Genomic DNA, 20,183 nt, shown 5'->3' with positions numbered 1-20,183 from the left:
TACTAGTTCTACTACTACTATTACTATTGCTCCAACTACTACTTATATCGCAACTACTTGTGAGCTTAAGACCATTAAGACGAAAATTTCCAGAAGTACATAAATATACAGGTTATCAAAAGGGCATATCGACAATGTCATAACAACAGCTAATTGTACTAAGTTGAGCAGTAATACTACTGCTGTGACTATTACAACTATACCTAAGCGTATGAAGGTGAAACTTTAAGAGAATATTTCTAATAATTTCTGTTGTACGGATCACAACGTTCCATCCGTATGCAGGTTGTCAAAAGGAAATATCAGCAATGTCTTAGGAACAGTTTCATGTGTGAATTAAAACTTACAAGGCTTGTTTAGAGAGATTTTTAACTAACCAAATGACAATATTTGCATCATGATACTACAATTTCTACTGCTACAACTATTATTATTATTATTGCTGCTGCTGCTACTGCTACTAAAGCTAAGACTACTACTATTAACTCTACTTATACTGCTACTTCTATAGCTACTGGTGCTACTACTACTACTACTACTAATAATAAACCTAAGGTTATTAAGGCGAACATTTTGGGCAATATTGAAACTGTAGCATGACACATATGCCCACAAAGGTTGTCAAGAGGACGTATCAGTAATACCTCAGTACCAGTTGATGGTATTCAGTTGAAAATTTCACCGTGTGTTGAAGGGGATATTGAAAAAGAAAAAACAAAGGTGCTATGCGCATACTGCTAAAAATGCCACTAGAACTATTGCTACTACACAAGCTAAGTGCTTTAAGGTGAAACTTTCAAATAATATTTAAGTGGATGTTGGACTAAATCGAAACGAACTATGATCATGTAGATTGTCAAAAGGGTGACAAAGCAAAATCAAAATAACGGCTTACATTATTAAGTTAGATCTTTAAGGGTAAGTTGTGACAAATTTTGAACCAGCCAGAAGACAAAATGTGTATACTTTTAATACTACTTCTATGGTTACTGTAACTAATGACACTAAGGGCTTTAAGTTGAAACGTTTAGGGGGAGTTTCAATTAAATGAAAAAACTATACGAATGCAAGTATAAAAAGGGCATTAAGCAAAATCAAAGGCAGAGCTGCTCTATCATATCTAGCAATATCATTGATATTTTAAAGGAGCTAATTTGATTAGAAATTCAAAATTATAGTACAGTGGAAACAATGAAATGAGTATTTGAATCAATTTGATCAGCTAAATTACCAATAACAATGAAAATGAAATAGGGTTGAAACAGATTGTCTGTTTTTGATCTGTAGAAGCACTAAGAGCAGTGAATATGAAACGGGGTTTAAATTGGTTTTATCGGTAGAAGTACTAAGAACCCTGAATATGAAAGGGGAATTAAATTGGTTTTATGTGCATAAGTACCAAGAGCCATAAAAATCAAAGGGGATTTTAATCGATTTGATCTGTACGAGCATCCAGAAAAATGAAAAGGAAACAGGATTTGAATATGGCTAGACCAAAAAAAGTATCAAGAACAGACACAATGAAATGAGATTCGAATCGATTTGAACACTTAAAGTACCAACAAAAGAGACACTGAAATGAGCATTTGAATCAATTTGATAAGTTAAATTACCAATAACAATGAAAACTAGACCTACGTTGCCCGGGCAACGTGAAGTGTTGCGGCAACCTTTGTCCGGCTTCACCGACTAAAGTGTTGCGAGAGCAACACTGGTTTCGTTTCTTTGCTATCGATCAGTAATCACATGATAAAAGGCTACTCCTCACCGTTGAAAAACAACAACAAAATAGTATCGAAAGAAGGGACTAAATTGAATTCGCAGCCAGTTGAACTTTATCCTTTTCAATCGTAGACATCTTGACGGATGGAAATTTGGAACAATATCTTAAAGAATCTAATTGGTATTATAAAGCTATACGTAGCTTTTCAGGATTAAAATACCATAGGTGACACTAATTATTAGGAAACTACCTCATTGTTTTACGTTAGCGTTTGTACCCGTTGCGTAAACACTTAATTCTGTCAGATTTAAAGAGATCGAATAAAATGTGCACCAATTTGCACAAATTTCTAGCCCAAAGTGAACAAATTCTTACTTACAAGTCCATCTCCCGTGATAGACATCAAGTTCACCGGAAAAAAAATAAATGGGTACATCAACTAGTAAAAGTTGTAAACCCCACATCGCTGAAGATGATTGTAGCCCAACAGTCGATTATTACTTACAAGTCCCCTACATGTCTTACCACTAGAACCAGATTGGTTTAACCATGGAATACACCGAAAACAAATAATAGGTACACCAACTAGCAAAAGTGGCAAACCCCTCATTGCCGAAGAAAATTATGAGCTAACAGCCGTTTCTCGCCCAAAGTGAACCGATTCTTAATTATAAGTCCATCTCCCGTGATAGGCATCAAGTTCACCGGAACAAATAAATGGGTACACTAACTAGCATAGTTGCAAACCCCTCATCACTGAAGTTGATTGTAGCCTAACAGCAGATTATTACGTACAAGTCCCCTACATGCCTTACCACTGGAACCAAATTGGCTTTACCATCAAATGCACTGGAAGCAAATAATAGATACGCCAACTAGCAAAAGTTGCCAACCCCTCATTGCTGAAGGTTATTATTACCTAACACCCGACTGTTGCTCACAAGTCCTCTATATGTCTCACAGTTTGTATCGGCATAGATTTCGTTTCAGTGTGTACCTTACTACTGAAGCTGTCAACCCCTTGAAACTTTCAAAATGGTATACCTCATGAAGGAATTTTTGTACCCAAAAAATGGATGTCATATACTTTGATCAGCTCATCAAGAGCTATCGATTGCCGTCGAAAAAAAATTATATCTGTCTTAGTTCAAAAGTTAATTTATTTTTGCCATAGGCAAACTTTCTAACGTCACCACTTAGAAAGGAGCAAAGGATAAGCTCCAATTTCTTTAGCAATAGGAGAACTTTTAAAGTTTATTAGGCATATCTGATACCATTTCTCTACCGCAATCTCAAGTCCGAAAAACCAAATGATAAACTCAGCTGAAATCACGAACAGAGATGGGTAGAAACAATAGATGGCAGAACTTTCGAATCCGTGGGAAAATGCCACATTTTTGCTTCTGTAAATTTTTCTATTTAACACTCAACGAATATATATTGGCTGTGAGGCCGGGTAACTGCTGCATATATTTAAAACTTATAGATTTTAGTCCATCTTCAATTTGAAAGTGGTGCCTGCCTGCTTGCCTGCTAGAACGGAGCTTTCCAATCGAAAGCAGAAACATGGTTTGATGAAACGAAAGCTAGGCTGCACAACTTCATATATTCCTCTCTGACATAGGCTATATAACTAGGCACACCATAGGCTCTGGATCGTGGACAAGCAAAAACCATCCTTTTTGGCCCCAGGCAAGAGTTCTGTGGAGCTTTCCAAAATGTAATGTCATATTCATCAATCCGGCCAAGGTCCACACTTTCCGTAAAAACCGCACAGGTTAGACCCTTACCAGTTTCCAGGAATCAGCTGAGATCGGCGGCATAGAAAAAAAACGGGACAAAACCAAAGTGTTGCTCTCGCAACACAATGAAATGGAGTTGAAACAGATTGTCGGTTTTTGATCTGTAAAAGCACTAACAGCAATAAATATGAAACGGTATTTAAATTGGTTTTATCGGTGAAAGTACTAAGAACCCTGAATATGAAAGGGGATTCAAATTGGTTTTATGTGTAAAAGTGCTAAGAGTGATAAAAATGAAAGGGGATTTTAATCGATTTGATCTGTAAGAGCTCCAAGAAAAATGAAAATAAAACGGGATTCGAATAGGCTTGACGAGAAAAATATCAAGAACAGACACAATGAAATGAGATTTGAATCCATTTGAACACTAAAAGTACCAACAACAGAGACACTGAAATCAACATTTGAATCAATTTGATCAGTTAAATTACCAATAACAATGAAAATGAAATGGGGTTGAAACAGATTGTCGGTTTTTGATCTGTAAAAGCACTAAGAGCAGTGAATATGAAACGGGGTTTGAATTGGTTTTATCGGTAAAAGTACTAAGAACCCTGTATATGAAAGGGGATTTAAATTGGTTTTATGTGTAAAAGTGCCAAGAGTCATAAAAATGAAAGGGGATTTTAATCGATTCGATCTGTAACAGCACAAAGAAAAATTAAAATGAAACGGGATTTGAATAGGCTTGACGAGAAAAAGTATCAAGAACAGAAACGATAAAATGAGATTTGAATCCATTTGAACACTAAAAGTACCAACAACAGAGACACTGAAATGAGTTTTTGAATCAATTCGAACAGTTAAAGTACTAAGAACAATAAAAACGAAATGGGGTTGAAACAGATTGATCATTAAAAGTAGCAAGAACAGTGAAAACGAAAGTTTGACTTGAATCGATTTAACCAGTAAAAGTACCAAGAACCAAGAAAATAAAAGTGGGTTTTAATCAGTTTGGTCTGAATAAGTAACAAGAACAGACAAAATGAAATGAGCTTTGAGTTGATAACTGCTTTCAAGTTAGGTTCATTTAGGTTCACTTAGCGTTGCCCACCACACTTAGTGAACCAATATAAACCTAACTTGAAGGCGGATATTTGAATTTAACTTAAAATACCAAACGAGCTTGGCTTAAAATCAGTTAAAATCTGATTGGCTGCGCACACCTGGGGTGTGGCAGGTTGGCTATAGGTACCAGGGCAGTTGTAGGTTGGCTCAGGTAACCGGGCAAGGGAAGATTGGCTGCAGGTACGTGGGCTGCGGCGAGTGGTACTTTTACTGCTCACATTGATTCAAATACTCATTTCATTGTCTCAGTTGTTGCTACAATTATTTGTGAAATCGATTGCTACAATAACTGGTTGGATCTATTCAAAAACTCGTTTCATTGTCTCTGTTTACAGATACTTTTACAGATCAAACTGATCAAAACTTCCTTTTGTTTTCATGGCTCTTGATGCAATTTTTGGTTAATTCAATTCAAATCACTCTTTGATTTCATTGTCCCTGTAGTTGGTACTTTTGGTGTTTAAATCGATTCAAATCTCATTTCATTGTTCATGTTTTTGGTACTTTTACTGGTAATACCCATTCGAGTCCGGTTAAATTTTCATTGTTTTTGGCACTTTTCCAGATCAAATCGATTAGAATTCCCTTCCATTTTCATGGTTCTTGGCACTTTTACATATAAAACCGATTCAAATTCCATTTCATTTTCACTGTTCTTGGTACTTTTACAAATCAAATCGATTAAAATCCCATTTAATTTTAATGGTTCTTAGCACTTTTACACAAAAAACCAATTCAAATCCCGTTTCACTTTTACCGTTCTTTTACCGTTATATTGGCTGTGAGGCCGGGTAACTGCTGCATATATTTAAAACTTATAGATTTTAGTCCATCTTCAATTTGAAAGTGGTGCCTGCCTGCTTGCCTGCTAGAACGGAGCTTTCCAATCGAAAGCAGAAACATGGTTTGATGAAACGAAAGCTAGGCTGCACAACTTCATATATTCCTCTCTGACATAGGCTATATAACTCCACTTCACTAGGCACATCATAGGCTCTGGATCGTGGACAAGCAAAAACCATCCTTTTTGGCCCCAGGCAAGAGTTCTGTGGAGCTTTCCAAAATGTAATGTCATATTCATCAATCCGGCCAAGGTCCACACTTTCCGTAAAAACCGCACAGGTTAGACCCTTACCAGTTTCCAGGAATCAGCTGAGATCGGCGGCATAGAAAAAAAACGGGACAAAACCAAAGTGTTGCTCTCGCAACACAATGAAATGGAGTTGAAACAGATTGTCGGTTTTTGATCTGTAAAAGCACTAACAGCAATAAATATGAAACGGTATTTAAATTGGTTTTATCGGTGAAAGTACTAAGAACCCTGAATATGAAAGGGGATTCAAATTGGTTTTATGTGTAAAAGTGCTAAGAGTGATAAAAATGAAAGGGGATTTTAATCGATTTGATCTGTAAGAGCTCCAAGAAAAATGAAAATGAAACGGGATTCGAATAGGCTTGACGAGAAAAATATCAAGAACAGACACAATGAAATGAGATTTGAATCCATTTGAACACTAAAAGTACCAACAACAGAGACACTGAAATCAACATTTGAATCAATTTGATCAGTTAAATTACCAATAACAATGAAAATGAAATGGGGTTGAAACAGATTGTCGGTTTTTGATCTGTAAAAGCACTAAGAGCAGTGAATATGAAACGGGGTTTGAATTGGTTTTATCGGTAAAAGTACTAAGAACCCTGTATATGAAAGGGGATTTAAATTGGTTTTATGTGTAAAAGTGCCAAGAGTCATAAAAATGAAAGGGGATTTTAATCGATTCGATCTGTAACAGCACAAAGAAAAATTAAAATGAAACGGGATTTGAATAGGCTTGACGAGAAAAAGTATCAAGAACAGAAACGATGAAATGAGATTTGAATCCATTTGAACACTAAAAGTACCAACAACAGAGACACTGAAATGAGTTTTTGAATCAATTCGAACAGTTAAAGTACTAAGAACAATAAAAACGAAATGGGGTTGAAACAGATTGATCATTAAAAGTAGCAAGAACAGTGAAAACGAAAGTTTGACTTGAATCGATTTAACCAGTAAAAGTACCAAGAACCAAGAAAATAAAAGTGGGTTTTAATCAGTTTGGTCTGAATAAGTAACAAGAACAGACAAAATGAAATGAGCTTTGAGTTGATAACTGCTTTCAAGTTAGGTTCATTTAGGTTCACTTAGCGTTGCCCACCACACTTAGTGAACCAATATAAACCTAACTTGAAGGCGGATATTTGAATTTAACTTAAAATACCAAACGAGCTTGGCTTAAAATCAGTTAAAATCTGATTGGCTGCGCACACCTGGGGTGTGGCAGGTTGGCTATAGGTACCAGGGCAGTTGTAGGTTGGCTCAGGTAACCGGGCAAGGGAAGATTGGCTGCAGGTACGTGGGCTGCGGCGAGTGGTACTTTTACTGCTCACATTGATTCAAATACTCATTTCATTGTCTCAGTTGTTGCTACAATTATTTGTGAAATCGATTGCTACAATAACTGGTTGGATCTATTCAAAAACTCGTTTCATTGTCTCTGTTTACAGATACTTTTACAGATCAAACTGATCAAAACTTCCTTTTGTTTTCATGGCTCTTGATGCAATTTTTGGTTAATTCAATTCAAATCACTCTTTGATTTCATTGTCTCTGTAGTTGGTACTTTTGGTGTTTAAATCGATTCAAATCTCATTTCATTGTTCATGTTTTTGGTACTTTTACTGGTAATACCCATTCGAGTCCGGTTAAATTTTCATTGTTTTTGGCACTTTTCCAGATCAAATCGATTAGAATTCCCTTCCATTTTCATGGTTCTTGGCACTTTTACATATAAAACCGATTCAAATTCCATTTCATTTTCACTGTTCTTGGTACTTTTACAAATCAAATCGATTAAAATCCCATTTAATTTTAATGGTTCTTAGCACTTTTACACAAAAAACCAATTCAAATCCCGTTTCACTTTTACCGTTCTTGGTACTTTTACAGATCCAGATCGATTATAACCCCTTTCATTTTCACAGTTCTTGGTACTATTACAAGTCAAATTGATTCAAATACTCACATCACTGTTGCAGTTGTTGATACTTTTAGTTGGTCAAATCGATTCAAATCTCATTTCATTGTCTGTGCCCTTTATACTTCTACAGATCAAACTGATTACAACCCCTTTTATTTTCATGGTTCTTGGTACTTTTACTAGTCAAATCGATTCAAATCACCCTTTCATTTTCACTCTGTTTGCTACTTTTGATGATCAATCTGTTTCAACCCCATTTCATTCTCATTGTTCTTGATACTTTAACTGTTCAAATCGATTCAAATACTCATTTCATTGTCTCTGCTGTTGGTACTTTTAGTGGTTAAATCGATATCTCATTTCATTATCTCTGTTCTTGATACATTTACAGATAAACAGATTAAACATCCCTCTTACTCTCATGGTTCTTGGTACGTTTGCTGGCCAAATTGATTCACATACTCATTTCATTGTCTCTGTTGTTGGTACTTTTAGTGGTTAAATCGATTCAAATCTCATTTAATTATTTCATTATCTCTGTTCTTGATACATTTACAGATAAACTGATTAAACATCCCTCTTACTTTCATGGTTCTTGGTACGTTTACTGGTGAAATTGATTCAAATCTCCTTTCATTTTCAGCTTCCTTCTAATTTTAATGATCAATCTGTTTCAGCCCCATTCTATTTTCATTGTTCTTTGTACATTAACTCATCAAATTGATTCAAATACTCATTTTATTGTCTCTGCTGTTGTTGCATTCAGTTGTCAAACTGATTCAAATCTAATTTCATTGTCTCTGTTCTTAATACTTTCACTAGTCAAACCTATTCAAATCCTGTTTCATTTTCATTGTTTTTGGTACTTTTACAGATCAAATCGACTAAAATCCCCTTTCATTTTCAGGGTTCTTAGTACTTTTACCGACAAATCCAATTGAAACTCCATTTCATTGTCACTGTTCTCGTTAATCTTACAGATTAAATCGATTAAAATCCACTTTAATTTCCATGGTTCTTGGCACTTTTATCTATAAAACCAATTCAAATCCGTTTCACTTTCACAGTTCTTGGTACCTTTACAGATGAAAACCAACCATCTGTTTCAACCCCATTTCATTTTTATTGTTTTCTTTACTTTAACTGATCAAATTGATTCAAATACTCATTTTATTGTCTCGGCTGTAGGTAGTTTCGGTGGACAAATCAATTCAAACCTCATTTCATTGTCTGTTCTTCAAACCCCGTCGTTGAACACCATTGTTTCAAACCCTGTTTCATTTTGACTGTTATTGGTACTTTTACAGATCAAATAATTGAAATGCCCTTTCATTTTCAGTGTTTCGACACTTTTAAGTATAAAACTGATTCAAATCCCGTTTCATTGTCACTGTTTTTGGTACTTTTACAGATCAAACTAATTAAAATTCCTTTCATTTTCACAGTTCTTGGTGATTTTATTGGTCAAATTGATTCAAATGTTCATTTGATACTCATTGTCTCTATTGTTGATACTTTTAGTGATCAAATACATTCAAATCTCATTTCATTGTGTTTGTTCTTGATACTATTACAGATCAAATTGATTAAAAGCCCTCTTATTTTCATGGTTCTTGGTACTTTTACTAGTCAAATCGGTGCTAAACAAACTTACATTCTCATTCTTCTTGCTACTTTTCATGATCAATCTGTTTCAGCTCTATTTCGTTTTCATTGTTATTGGTACTTTAACTGATCCAATTGATTAAAATTGTCGTTTATTGTCTCTGCTGTATGTACTTTTAGTGATCAAATCGATTCGAATCCCATTTCATTTTCATTATTCTCGGTAATTTTACTGATAATATCAATTAAAATCCCAGTTCATTTTCATGGTTCTTGGCACTTTTAAATACAAAACCGATTCAAATCCGGTTTCATTTTCACTGTTCTTGGTTCTTTACCGATAAGACCAATTCAGACCCCGTTTCATTTTTTTCCTTTCTTGTTACTTTGACAGATCACATCAATTAAAATCCCCTTTCATTTTTAGGGTTCTTGGTACTTTTACTCATAAAATCGATTCAAATCTGTTTAATTTTCACTATTCTTGGCACTTTTACAGATCAAACCGATTAAAACTCCTTTCATTTTCACAGTTCGTGGCGATTTTACTGGTCAAATTAATTCAAATGATGATTTCATTATCTCTGTTGTTGATACTTTTAGTGATAAATAAATTCAAATGTCATTTCATTGTGTCTGTTCTTTATACTTTTACAGATAAACTGATTAAAACCCCATCTTATTTCCACGGCTCTTGGTACATTTACTGAACAAATCGATGCAAAACAAACTTTTATTTTCATTCTTCTTGCTTCTTTTAATGATCAATTTGTTTCAGCCCCATTTGGTTTTCATTGTTCTAGGTACTTTAACCGATCCAATTGATTAAAGTATTTATTGTCTCCACTGTGGTATTTTAGTGATCAAATTGATTCAAATCCCGATTCATTTTCATGGTTCTTGGCACTTTTAAATATAAAACCGATTCAAAACCCATTTTATTTTTACTGTTCTTGGTACTTCATTGATCAAAACCGACAAACAGTTTCCATCCCATTTCATTTTCATTGTTCTTGGTACTTTAACTGATCAAAATGATTGAAACACTCATTTCATTGTCTCAGCTGTTAGTACATTTAGTGGTCAAATCAATTCAAATCTCATTTCGTTGTGTATGTTCTTATTACTTTTACTGGTCAGACCTATTCAAATCCTTTTTCATTCTCGTTGTTCTTGGTACCTGCAGCCCATTTACCTTGGCCCGGGTGCCTGCAGCCAACCTAAAACTGCCCTGGTACCAATAGCCAACCTGACACACCCCGGGAACCTGCAGCCAATCAGTTATTAACTGATTTTAAGCTAGGTTTGTTTGGCATTTTAAGTTATGTTCAATTACCTGCCTTCAAGTTAGGTTCAAATAGGTTCACTAAGCGTGGTGGGCAACACTAAGTGACCTACTCATATTTTCATTGTTCTTGGTACTTTTACTGGTCAAATCGATTCAAATCAAACTTTCATTTTCATTGTTCTTGCTACTTTTAATGATCAATGTGTTTCAGGCCCATTTTGTTTTCATTATTCTTAGTACTTTAACTGTTCAAATTGACTCAAATACTCATTTCAGTTTCTCTATTGTTAGTACTTTTAGCGCCCAAATGCAATCAAATCTCATTCCATTGCCTCTGTTTTTAATACTTTCACTGGTCAAACCTTTCAAATCTCGTTTCATTTTCATTGTTCTTGGTGCTCTTACAGATCAAATCGATTAAAATCCCCTTTAATTTTTATGGCTCTTGGCAATTTTACACATAAAACCAATTTAAATCCCCTTTCATAGTCAGGGTTTTTGGTACTTTTACCGATAAAACCTATGATACCGATTAAACACTGTTTCGTATTTACTGCTCTTAGCGCTTTTACGGATTAGAACGAACAATCTGTTTCCACCCCATTTCACTTTCATTGTTCTTGGTACTTTAATTGGTCGAAATGATTCAAATACTCATTCCATTGTCTCAGTCGTAGGTACTTTTAGTGGTAAAATCGATTCAAATCTCATTTCATTGTCTCTGTTCTCAATAATTTTACAGATCAAACTGATTAAAACTTCTTTTACTCTCACGGTTCTCGGTAGTTCTGCTGATCAAATCGATTAAAATCTCCTTTTATTTTCAGAGTTCTTGGTATTTTTACCGATAAAACCAATTCAAACACAGTTTCATTTTCACTGTTCTTGGCGCTTTTACAAATCAAAACCGGCAATCTGTTTCAATCCCATTACATTTTCATTGTTCTTTGTACTTTAATTGATCAAATCGATTCAAATACGCATTTCATTGTCTCGGCTGTGGGTACTTTTAATGGTCAAATCAATTCTAATCTCATTTCAATGTCTCTGTTGTTTATACTTTTACAGGTCAAACTGATTAAAACTTCTTTTATTTTCATGGTCATTGGTACTTTTACTGATCAAATCGATTAAAACACCATTTTATTTTCAGGGTTCTTGATACATTTACCGATAAAACCAATTCAAACCTCGTTTCATTTTCACTGTTCTTGGTGCTTTTACAGATCAAGTCGATTAAATCTTCTTTCATTTTCATGGTTCTTGACACTTTTTGTGCAAGAGTTATTGATACTCCAAGAGTGTCTTAGGGTTAAAACTATGCAAAACTAGCTGTAAAAAAAAACTAAGTAAAAAGAATATCACAACAAACATTATTTTTCTATAAAAAAAATCCTGACTAAAATACGCATATTATTTTCATTTCATATTTTGAAATTGTCACATATGATTTTTTTTTGCTATATATATTTAATGTGATTTTACGACATGAAAAAAAAGTTGAAAACATTTCTAAGTTAAGAAAAAACTAAGTAAAAAGAAATTACTTAAAAAAATCTAAGTAAAAACAGAAAAAAAGTCACTAAAAAATTATTTTTTTAACAGAAGAAATCACGACTGACATTTATATCATCCTCATTTTGAATTCTTTAAAATATAAAGTTTTTTTCGGTAAGTATATTTAATGTGACTTTTAGACGTCAAAAAAAGTTGAAAAAAGTTCGGTTAAAAAAAAACAAAGTAAAATAAAACAGGGGGCAGAAACTTTGAGGGAGAGCCATTGGAGCCCTGGAAGGGGACATGATCCCGAAAGGGGGACATTGGGTCCTGGATTCGAATGTGGGGACCCGAACTCTTGCGCTAGCCCTAGTAACGGAAAACAGATGTGCTCAGGACCATTACATAACAAAAATTATACCTGGCCGGCTGCAGTCATAATCAATTATCAATAATCAACTCGAGACCATTAGAATACAAAAAGATCTCTTCCTATTGTACATTAGAATCCACATCAAAATTTCGTTTAGTAGACATCATGTCACTTCAAACTCATTTAAATTATTGAACAGCATACTTGGCAAACGAAACTCAGATAATAATGCTTCCAAAAATTTTCTTATCAACCGGATAAGATTACGTAATACCGGATGCTCGACAGACCCGATATCTCCAATAGCACATTGGGATATGTGTGTGCTCAGAATGATGGAATATGTGTGTGTTCATAATGATGGGATATGTATGTTCTCGGATAAATAGGATATGTGTGTGCTCGAAGTGTCTGATGGGATACTATTCACGTTGTATGCATGGAGGCTGTCAAAATACCGTATCAGCAGTATACCAAGAACGGCTTAGAGTACTAGATAGAAACTTTCAGAGCATACTGAGGGGCATGTTGAGCTAATAAGAATGGACTATGTGCATACTACTACTATTAGTAGCAGGAGTAGTACAACTGCTGTTAGTACTAAAATTACTAAGGCGCTAATGGTATTAATGTGGAACTTTCAGGGACTTTTGAGGGGGATGTTGGGCTGAGTCAAAACACATTACGTGGATGAAGGTTATCGACAGGACGTATCAAATATATCTCAGAAAGGGCATAAAGTATTAAGTTGAAACTGTCAGGGCATAAGGAGGAGATGTTGTACTAGACCAAAAAGGGACAATATGAATAGCATTACTACTTACTACTGATACTACTACTGCTATAACTAATACTACTCCTAATCCTCCTACTAGTGTACAGGGTATAAAAGGTATAGGGTGCAGCCTATACCCAAGAAAATGGTATAAAGCAAAAACTTTTACGGAAAGTTTATATTACTTCAAAACTACCTCAAAAAGTACTATGTGTATGTTGGTTGACAATAAGACGTCTCAGCAATATCTCAAGACAGAGAGTATTAAGTTGAAATTTTCGTGGCTACTACTATTACTACTTCTACTCTAAAATTGAACTAAATGAACAAGCATTGGACTAAATGAACTTGAACAAAAGAGTGTAAGTGCATCCAGGTTGTCAAAAAAGCATGGGTTCAAATTTTTGTGAATGGTACTGTTTTATTTTTCAAAAAAAATTGAGAAGTTTTAAAACTAAATTAAACAATAGTGTGGTGTCCAGATTTTCAAGAGGGTTTGTTATTAAAAATTGTAGAAAAGTTTCCTCCCACATATAAATAGTAGGCCAAACCATGAATCCTTATAGAAAATGAAATCGGAAAGATTTGGACTATTTTTTCTTTTCCAATAAAAAGACCATGTCAGTAAAAAACGAACATAAAGTAATTTAAAAAATTGTTTCTACAAACGAATTTTTTTTAAAGAAAAGTAGAGTTACATTAAACCAAAAATTAGCAGAAATAAAGTCAAATAATTTTCCAAGTCTAAAACTTTCACAAATCACCATGAATAAACAAACGAAACCCCGTAACAAACAAAGATTAAAACAAACAAAGATTGCAATAAATAATCGAGTTATAACTCAAAACAAGCAGGAACAAAGATGAGTTAGGCTGACACCCCCAATGTCTTCTGAAGACCTAAACATAATTTTCCCTATCCAGCCCAACTAGATTTGGTAAAACACAACTAATAATTAAAAAATCTACTCGAAAACTAATCACAAGTTTCAGGAAAAGAATAAACAAATGAAGAAAACATAAAGTTGCTTCTTATTACGAAAAAATCGAAAGACAAAAACAAAAACCACACCAAAAGAAAGCCAAAGAATAGGTAAGGAGTTAAGTAGGAAATTTAATCAATATAAAAACCACTCACAAAAAAAAAAAAATAGAAAACTCATCCTAACAAATCCACGAAAATTCACCAGAACTAAAGAATAAGTCCCTCACAAGATGAATATTTTAATAAGCCCCTACTTGGTCAACACTATCAGGATTCTCGTCACGGACACTGTTTTCAGCTGTATCTACTTTAAACGGGTCAAAATACAAGTCCGTAAGTATCAAGTTTTTTATTTAATTCTTCAGTTAGCATTTCTCTTTGTTCCTAGCCAGACACTAATTTCTTGGGCCCCAAATTTGGTACCTGCAACTTTAACAAAGAATAACAAAGGATGGTGAAGAACGCAGATCATAAACATAGGCAGTCGATCCCTTACATTATCTGACCAGTAGCTTCGGACAATCTGAGCTCGTACTCTTTCCCGTTCCTTTAAGTTTGTTGCATGATAAAGTTATTGTCCATTAGGTTAACAGTTTTGAATTGGAAAATGTCGTTTCTCTTGGAAGCGATTTTTTCAGCATTATCCTGGCTTCAAAGTTTCAAAGCTGTTCCAAGTTTGAATCTTGCATTGTTGCCAAAATGGAGACATAAATCCTGTCGTTAACTCTCCAAGGTCTTTAGTCCATATTCATTCAGAAATAGTCATAGAGTAGTTTTCTTTCCTTTGTAATAGCTCCTAAGGGTCAATTTTCAGACTGATCCCCCCCCCCCCTCCGTACAAGGGTTGAATCATTACCACTTCCCTTTTTTGTGTGTGTGCATGTTTCGACTGAAGCTATGTGAAAAAATTGAACCTTGTGATAACAGGGTATGCAACTTACCGACAAAAGTCGCCAAGTATCCGGCCGGACACTAGATGGCACGCCAGACCAGCTTAGAGCTCTCAATTCTTCAAGATTGGTATTTGGTCCGTTTATCAGGGCTTGTAGTTTTTCTACTTTTGCAATGGTATTATCTATAAGAAAAGCTGTTTTATAGCTCAAACCAACCCGACAGGCTTTTTTACTGTTATGCTTTGTTTTCTTCTATATTTCTTTAACATAAAGAAGTAATTAGACAAATTCATACAACTATATGCGCATAGCATTTTATAAGCATTGTAAAGTAATATGGCCTGTCACATGGTGAAGAAAACTTAGTAGCGAGTAAACTATAACTCTGGGGAATAAAACATTAAATACTTATAAAAAAGACAAAGTAGAAGAAAAGAAAGGTAAATAGAATCAAAGAAGAGAGGAGCATAAAGAAAGCTTAAATCTACCCACCATTCGAGATAACATTAAGCCAACAGAGGATGTGGTCACAAAGGTGTACCCCCAAGGTTCGGTATTAACAGGCCCAAATATGCGAACGCCTTATTTGTAGGCAACGGTTGACTTATTCCCTCCTCCTGAGCATAAATCTACAAGTTCCTGGTATTGACCACAATTTTAAGCATTCAACCAGGATTAACCAGCATTTTCAGGCAGTGTGGAAAATTTCTAGCCTGACAAAGATTACAAATTCGCTGAGCATTGGTTTTGTCGTTTATGTGCCGTTGCTGCTAGAACCTTTTATCTGTCATGTTGCTTCAATATGTGCTGTTAGATTAAGTTTCATCAAGTTTAGTCTTACCCATCAAAAGTTACGAGCCTGAGAAAATTTGCCTTATTTAAGAAAATAGGGGGAAACATCCCCTAAAAGTCGTTGGATCTTAACGAAAATGACACCATCAGATTCAGCGCATCAGAGAACCCTACTGTAGAAGTTTCAAGCTCCTATCTACAAAAATGTGGAATTTTGTATTTTTTGCCAGAAGACAAATCACGGGTACTTGTTTATTTGTTGTTTTTTTTTTTCCCAGTGGTCATCGTATCGACCAAGTGGTCCTAGAATGTCGCAAGAGGGCTCATTCTAACGGAAATGAAAAGTTCTAGTGTCCTTTTTAAGTGGCCAAAAAAATTGGAGGGCATCTAGGCCCCCTCCCACGCTCATTTTTTTTCCCAAAGTCAACGGATCAAAATTTTGAGATAGCCATTTGTTCAACATAGTCGAAAACCATAATAACTATGTCTTCGGGGATGACTTACTGCCCCACAATCCCTGGGGGAGGGGCTGCAAGCTACAAACTTTGACTAGTGTTTAAATATAGTAATGGTTATTGGGAAGTGTACAGACGTTTTCAGGGGGATTTTATTTTGTTTGGAGGTGGGGCTGAGGGGAGGGGGATATGTTGAAGGATCTTTCCTTGGAGGAATATGTCATGGGGGAAGAAAAATTCAATGAAAAGGGCGCAGGATTTTCTAGCATTACTATAAGAAAACAATGAAAAATAAACATGAAAACGTTTTTTCAAATGAAAGGAAGGAGTAGCATTGAAACTTAAAACGAACAGAGACTATTATGCACATGAGGGGTTCTAAAAATACTTTAGCATAAAGAGCGAGGTATTTAGAAGGAGATAAATAACTCGCTCTTTATGCTAAAGTATTTTTAGTAATTTTAACTATTTATTCTACGGCCTTTCTGATTTAGGGGTCATTCTTAAAGAATTGGGACAAAACTTACGATTTAGTGTAAAGAGCGAGATATTAACGAGGGTACAAACCCCCTCGTATACATAATAAAAATATAAGATTATGAAAGTTTGTTACGTAAGTTAATTCTTAAGTTACGTATATTTTTTACTAATAAAAACATTCGTTAAAAATTAGAAGTTCTAGTTGCCTCTTTAAGTAACCGGAAAATTGGAGGGCAACTAGGCCTCCTTCTCCACCCCTTATTTCTCAAAATCGTCCGATCAAAACTAAGAGAAAGCCATTTAGCCAAAAAAAGAATTAATATACAAATTTCATTTTAATAATTTATGTGCGGTGAGCCAAAACCAAACATGCATTAATTCAAAAACGTTCAGAAATTAAATAAAAAAAGACTAATTTTTTTAGCTGAAAGTAAGGAGCGACATTAAAACTTAAAACGAACAGAAATTACTCCGTATATGAAATGGGTTGTCCCCTCCGCTATCCCTCGCTCTTTACGCTAAAGTTTGACTCTTTGCCACAATTCTACTTTTTAAAAGAATCTAAAGCTTTAGCGTAAAGAGCGAGGGATTGCGGAGGGGACAACCCATTTCATATACGGAGTAATTTCTGTTCGTTTTAAGTTTTAATGTCGCTCCTTACTTTCAGCTAAAAAAATTAGTTTTTTTTTTATTTAATTTCTGAACGTTTTTGAATTAATGCATGTTTGGTTTTGGCTCTCCGCACATAAATTATTAAAATGAAATTTTAATAATTTAAAGGGTGATCGTGACTATTGCCTTGGGTTTGTCCCACTTAAATAAGTACATCTGATCGATCCTTGGTTTAATTTATTTGTATGATTGCCACATTTAAGCAGTTTGAATTGGTTTTAGCAAATTTCAAGGGATACCCACTATGGCCAGCTAGGATCCTAAAAGTTAGTACTGATGCTAAAGGAGGCCCTAGCTATTGTTGTTTTGCTATGGATCGCATTCTGAACACCGAGTCATTGAAGCTAGCTTAGCATCCTTCAAGGATCATTTAAATGAAGCCGCTAAGAAAACTACACAAGGGGTAAAAAAAAGCATTTGAAGAAGTCCGAACGTCACCAGAAATTTATAAAGTTGTTTCCAAAGGTTTCACTGCTCTTAATGCGACTCAAACTCAAGAGCAATCACCAGCATCTGCACTATTAGAAAAATTAGCTGCAACGAAACTAGTTGCGGAAACTAAGCAAAGGATAGAGGGTGATATTGGACGTAAGATAGCTGAGAAATTAAAAGACAACGAAAGCGTTCTTAGACAGGTTAGTCAAACAATAACAAGTGAAATTTATAATTCAACTTCACTTAAAAGTCTTAGGACTGAAATTGAAAACCTGGAAGAGCGAATTGAAAGACTTGAACTAAAGCTGGATGGATACGACCAGAATGCTCTGCTTGACAGTCTTGTGTTCCAAGGAACAAAGCAAAAACCAGGAATGAGTCTCAAAACTATCCTGCTTGGTGGTGTTCAACCAAAATATGGGTGTCAATATATCGGAGAATGACATAGCACTTACTTACCGGTTCAGAATGAACAATACATCGCAATCACATCGTAGTTTAGAAAAAGTTCCTCTGGTTTTTGTCAAAATTATAAGTCAAAATTTGGCTTACAAAATATAAAAGACAAAGTCCAAACTAGTAAAAACTGGTATCTACGTTTCGGAAGCTCTTACAAAACGTCGTCGTGACATGATAAATATAGCAAGGGATAAATTTGGCGTGAAGAATGTCTGGGCATATCGCAGCCAGATTCTCGTTAAGTTGCCTGGAGACCCTTCTGCGAGAAATATCAGGTCTATTGCAGATAGTGTATGATCTTTCAATTATCATTCTTTGAGTTTTTTTTTATGTGCTGTGTTATTTTATTTTTTATTTTTCTTAAACATTTTTCTTTTTCGGTTGATTTCATTTTATTTGTCTTTACTTATTATATGTTCTTGTCAATTTTTATGCACTCATACTATTTATTTTTTTGTTCGTGTCTTCTTTCTTATGTTTTTGCTTGAAAATTTGCTGGCATTATCTATTCCTAATACTGAGTCCACGATCATCTCCAAGCTGTCATGGCGTATTCAGACAAAGGTGAGCACTTGATTGAACTGGCTTGTAATAATACATTAAATGTATCTAATCATTCTGGTGGTTTTCCTGTCCTGAATCGTCTGAAGCTTTTGGAAAAAGAACAGTTAGATTAAGAAGAAATATTTAATGAAGGAAGTGGGATTATGCGGCAAGACGATTATTTAGGGGTTACTGATAAAAATGAGACCAAATATAGAAGAAGATTGTTTGAAGACCAAGTTGGGTTGTTGAGCTCTCAGTTGAATATTCAAGGCCTTTGTTCGTCTATTGATGAATTTAAATTCCTTCTTTGTGAGTCACATTCATTTCCTAATGTAATCGGATTGTTTGAAACGTTTTTAAACGATAATAATGATTCATTGGTTGATATTCCAGGTTATACGATTGAACGGTTAAATAGGTCAAAAATATCTAAAAGGGGTAATGCTTTATCGCCCCCTAATGGATCCTTTAGTTCTTTCCTTGATATTCTTACGTGTGTATTGGAAAAGGTTCATAGTCTTAATTTTGATATTACATTTATGGGTGATTTAATATTAACCATATGAATAAAAACTAATCAATGGCGATTGATATCTTATCTACTATGACTTCTTTTGGTTTATTGCTTTCTATTTTGATCCCAACACGTATCACTAAGTCGTCCACCACTTTAACTGACAACATATTTTCCTCTCCTTCTTCTCAAAATAGTGCTGTAAGTATTTCGGATATATCAGACCATTTTCCTGTATTCTCTAAGTTTGATGTGTTGAATACCCGTCCTTCCAAATCATTTGTTCAAAGTCAGCAGTTTCTCACAAAGAAAGAGCACCTCTTGATCCTTAGGTCAAAACTATCGGAAGTATCATGGGAATTTGTGGATGATTTTAATATGCCTATAAACGATGCGTTTGAAAAAGTTTATGGGGTAATCAAGGACAATTTCGTTGAGGTATGTCTACGTGACCAGAAGAAAAATGATTCCAAGAGGTCAGCCCACTTGTGTCCATGGATGACTCCTGGATTAGTAAATCGTGGTAAGCGAAAACCTTATCTTTGCAAAGTTTACAAGAATCATCCTACACCTGAGCGACATCAACGTTTCAAAGAGCATCGAAATATACTTTCAGCAACACGTAGGGTTAAAACAGATTATTATCGTAGAAAATTTTCAGAGTGCGGGAAAGATATACAAAAAATATGGATGATTATAAATTCTGTTGTTAAGCCTGATCATTCCCCTCCATCATTACCAACGAAGCTCAAGCTAGATGGAAAGGATATTGATAAAAAAGAAGAAATAAAGCGGGAA

General features: G+C 34.8%; 1 protein-coding gene across 3 annotated transcripts in view; it reads right to left on the bottom strand.

The window, feature by feature from the left end:
- LOC136030228 (TBC1 domain family member 22B-like) overlaps window positions 1–20,183 on the bottom strand; it is a 68,417-nt gene that overhangs the window by 19,875 nt on the left and 28,359 nt on the right. For all 3 annotated transcript variants that reach the window (XM_065709043.1, XM_065709044.1, XM_065709045.1), the window contains one exon: window positions 15,081–15,214. In XM_065709043.1, the coding sequence (XP_065565115.1) occupies window positions 15,081–15,214 (134 nt within the window). The remainder of the gene's footprint in view (window positions 1–15,080; window positions 15,215–20,183) is intronic.

This window comes from Artemia franciscana, chromosome 8, assembly GCF_032884065.1.
Source record: "Artemia franciscana chromosome 8, ASM3288406v1, whole genome shotgun sequence".
NCBI classification, from domain to species: Eukaryota; Metazoa; Arthropoda; class Branchiopoda; order Anostraca; family Artemiidae; genus Artemia; species Artemia franciscana.
The sequence above is the reverse complement of the archived record's forward strand: the minus strand, read 5'-3'. Positions and strand labels throughout refer to the sequence as shown.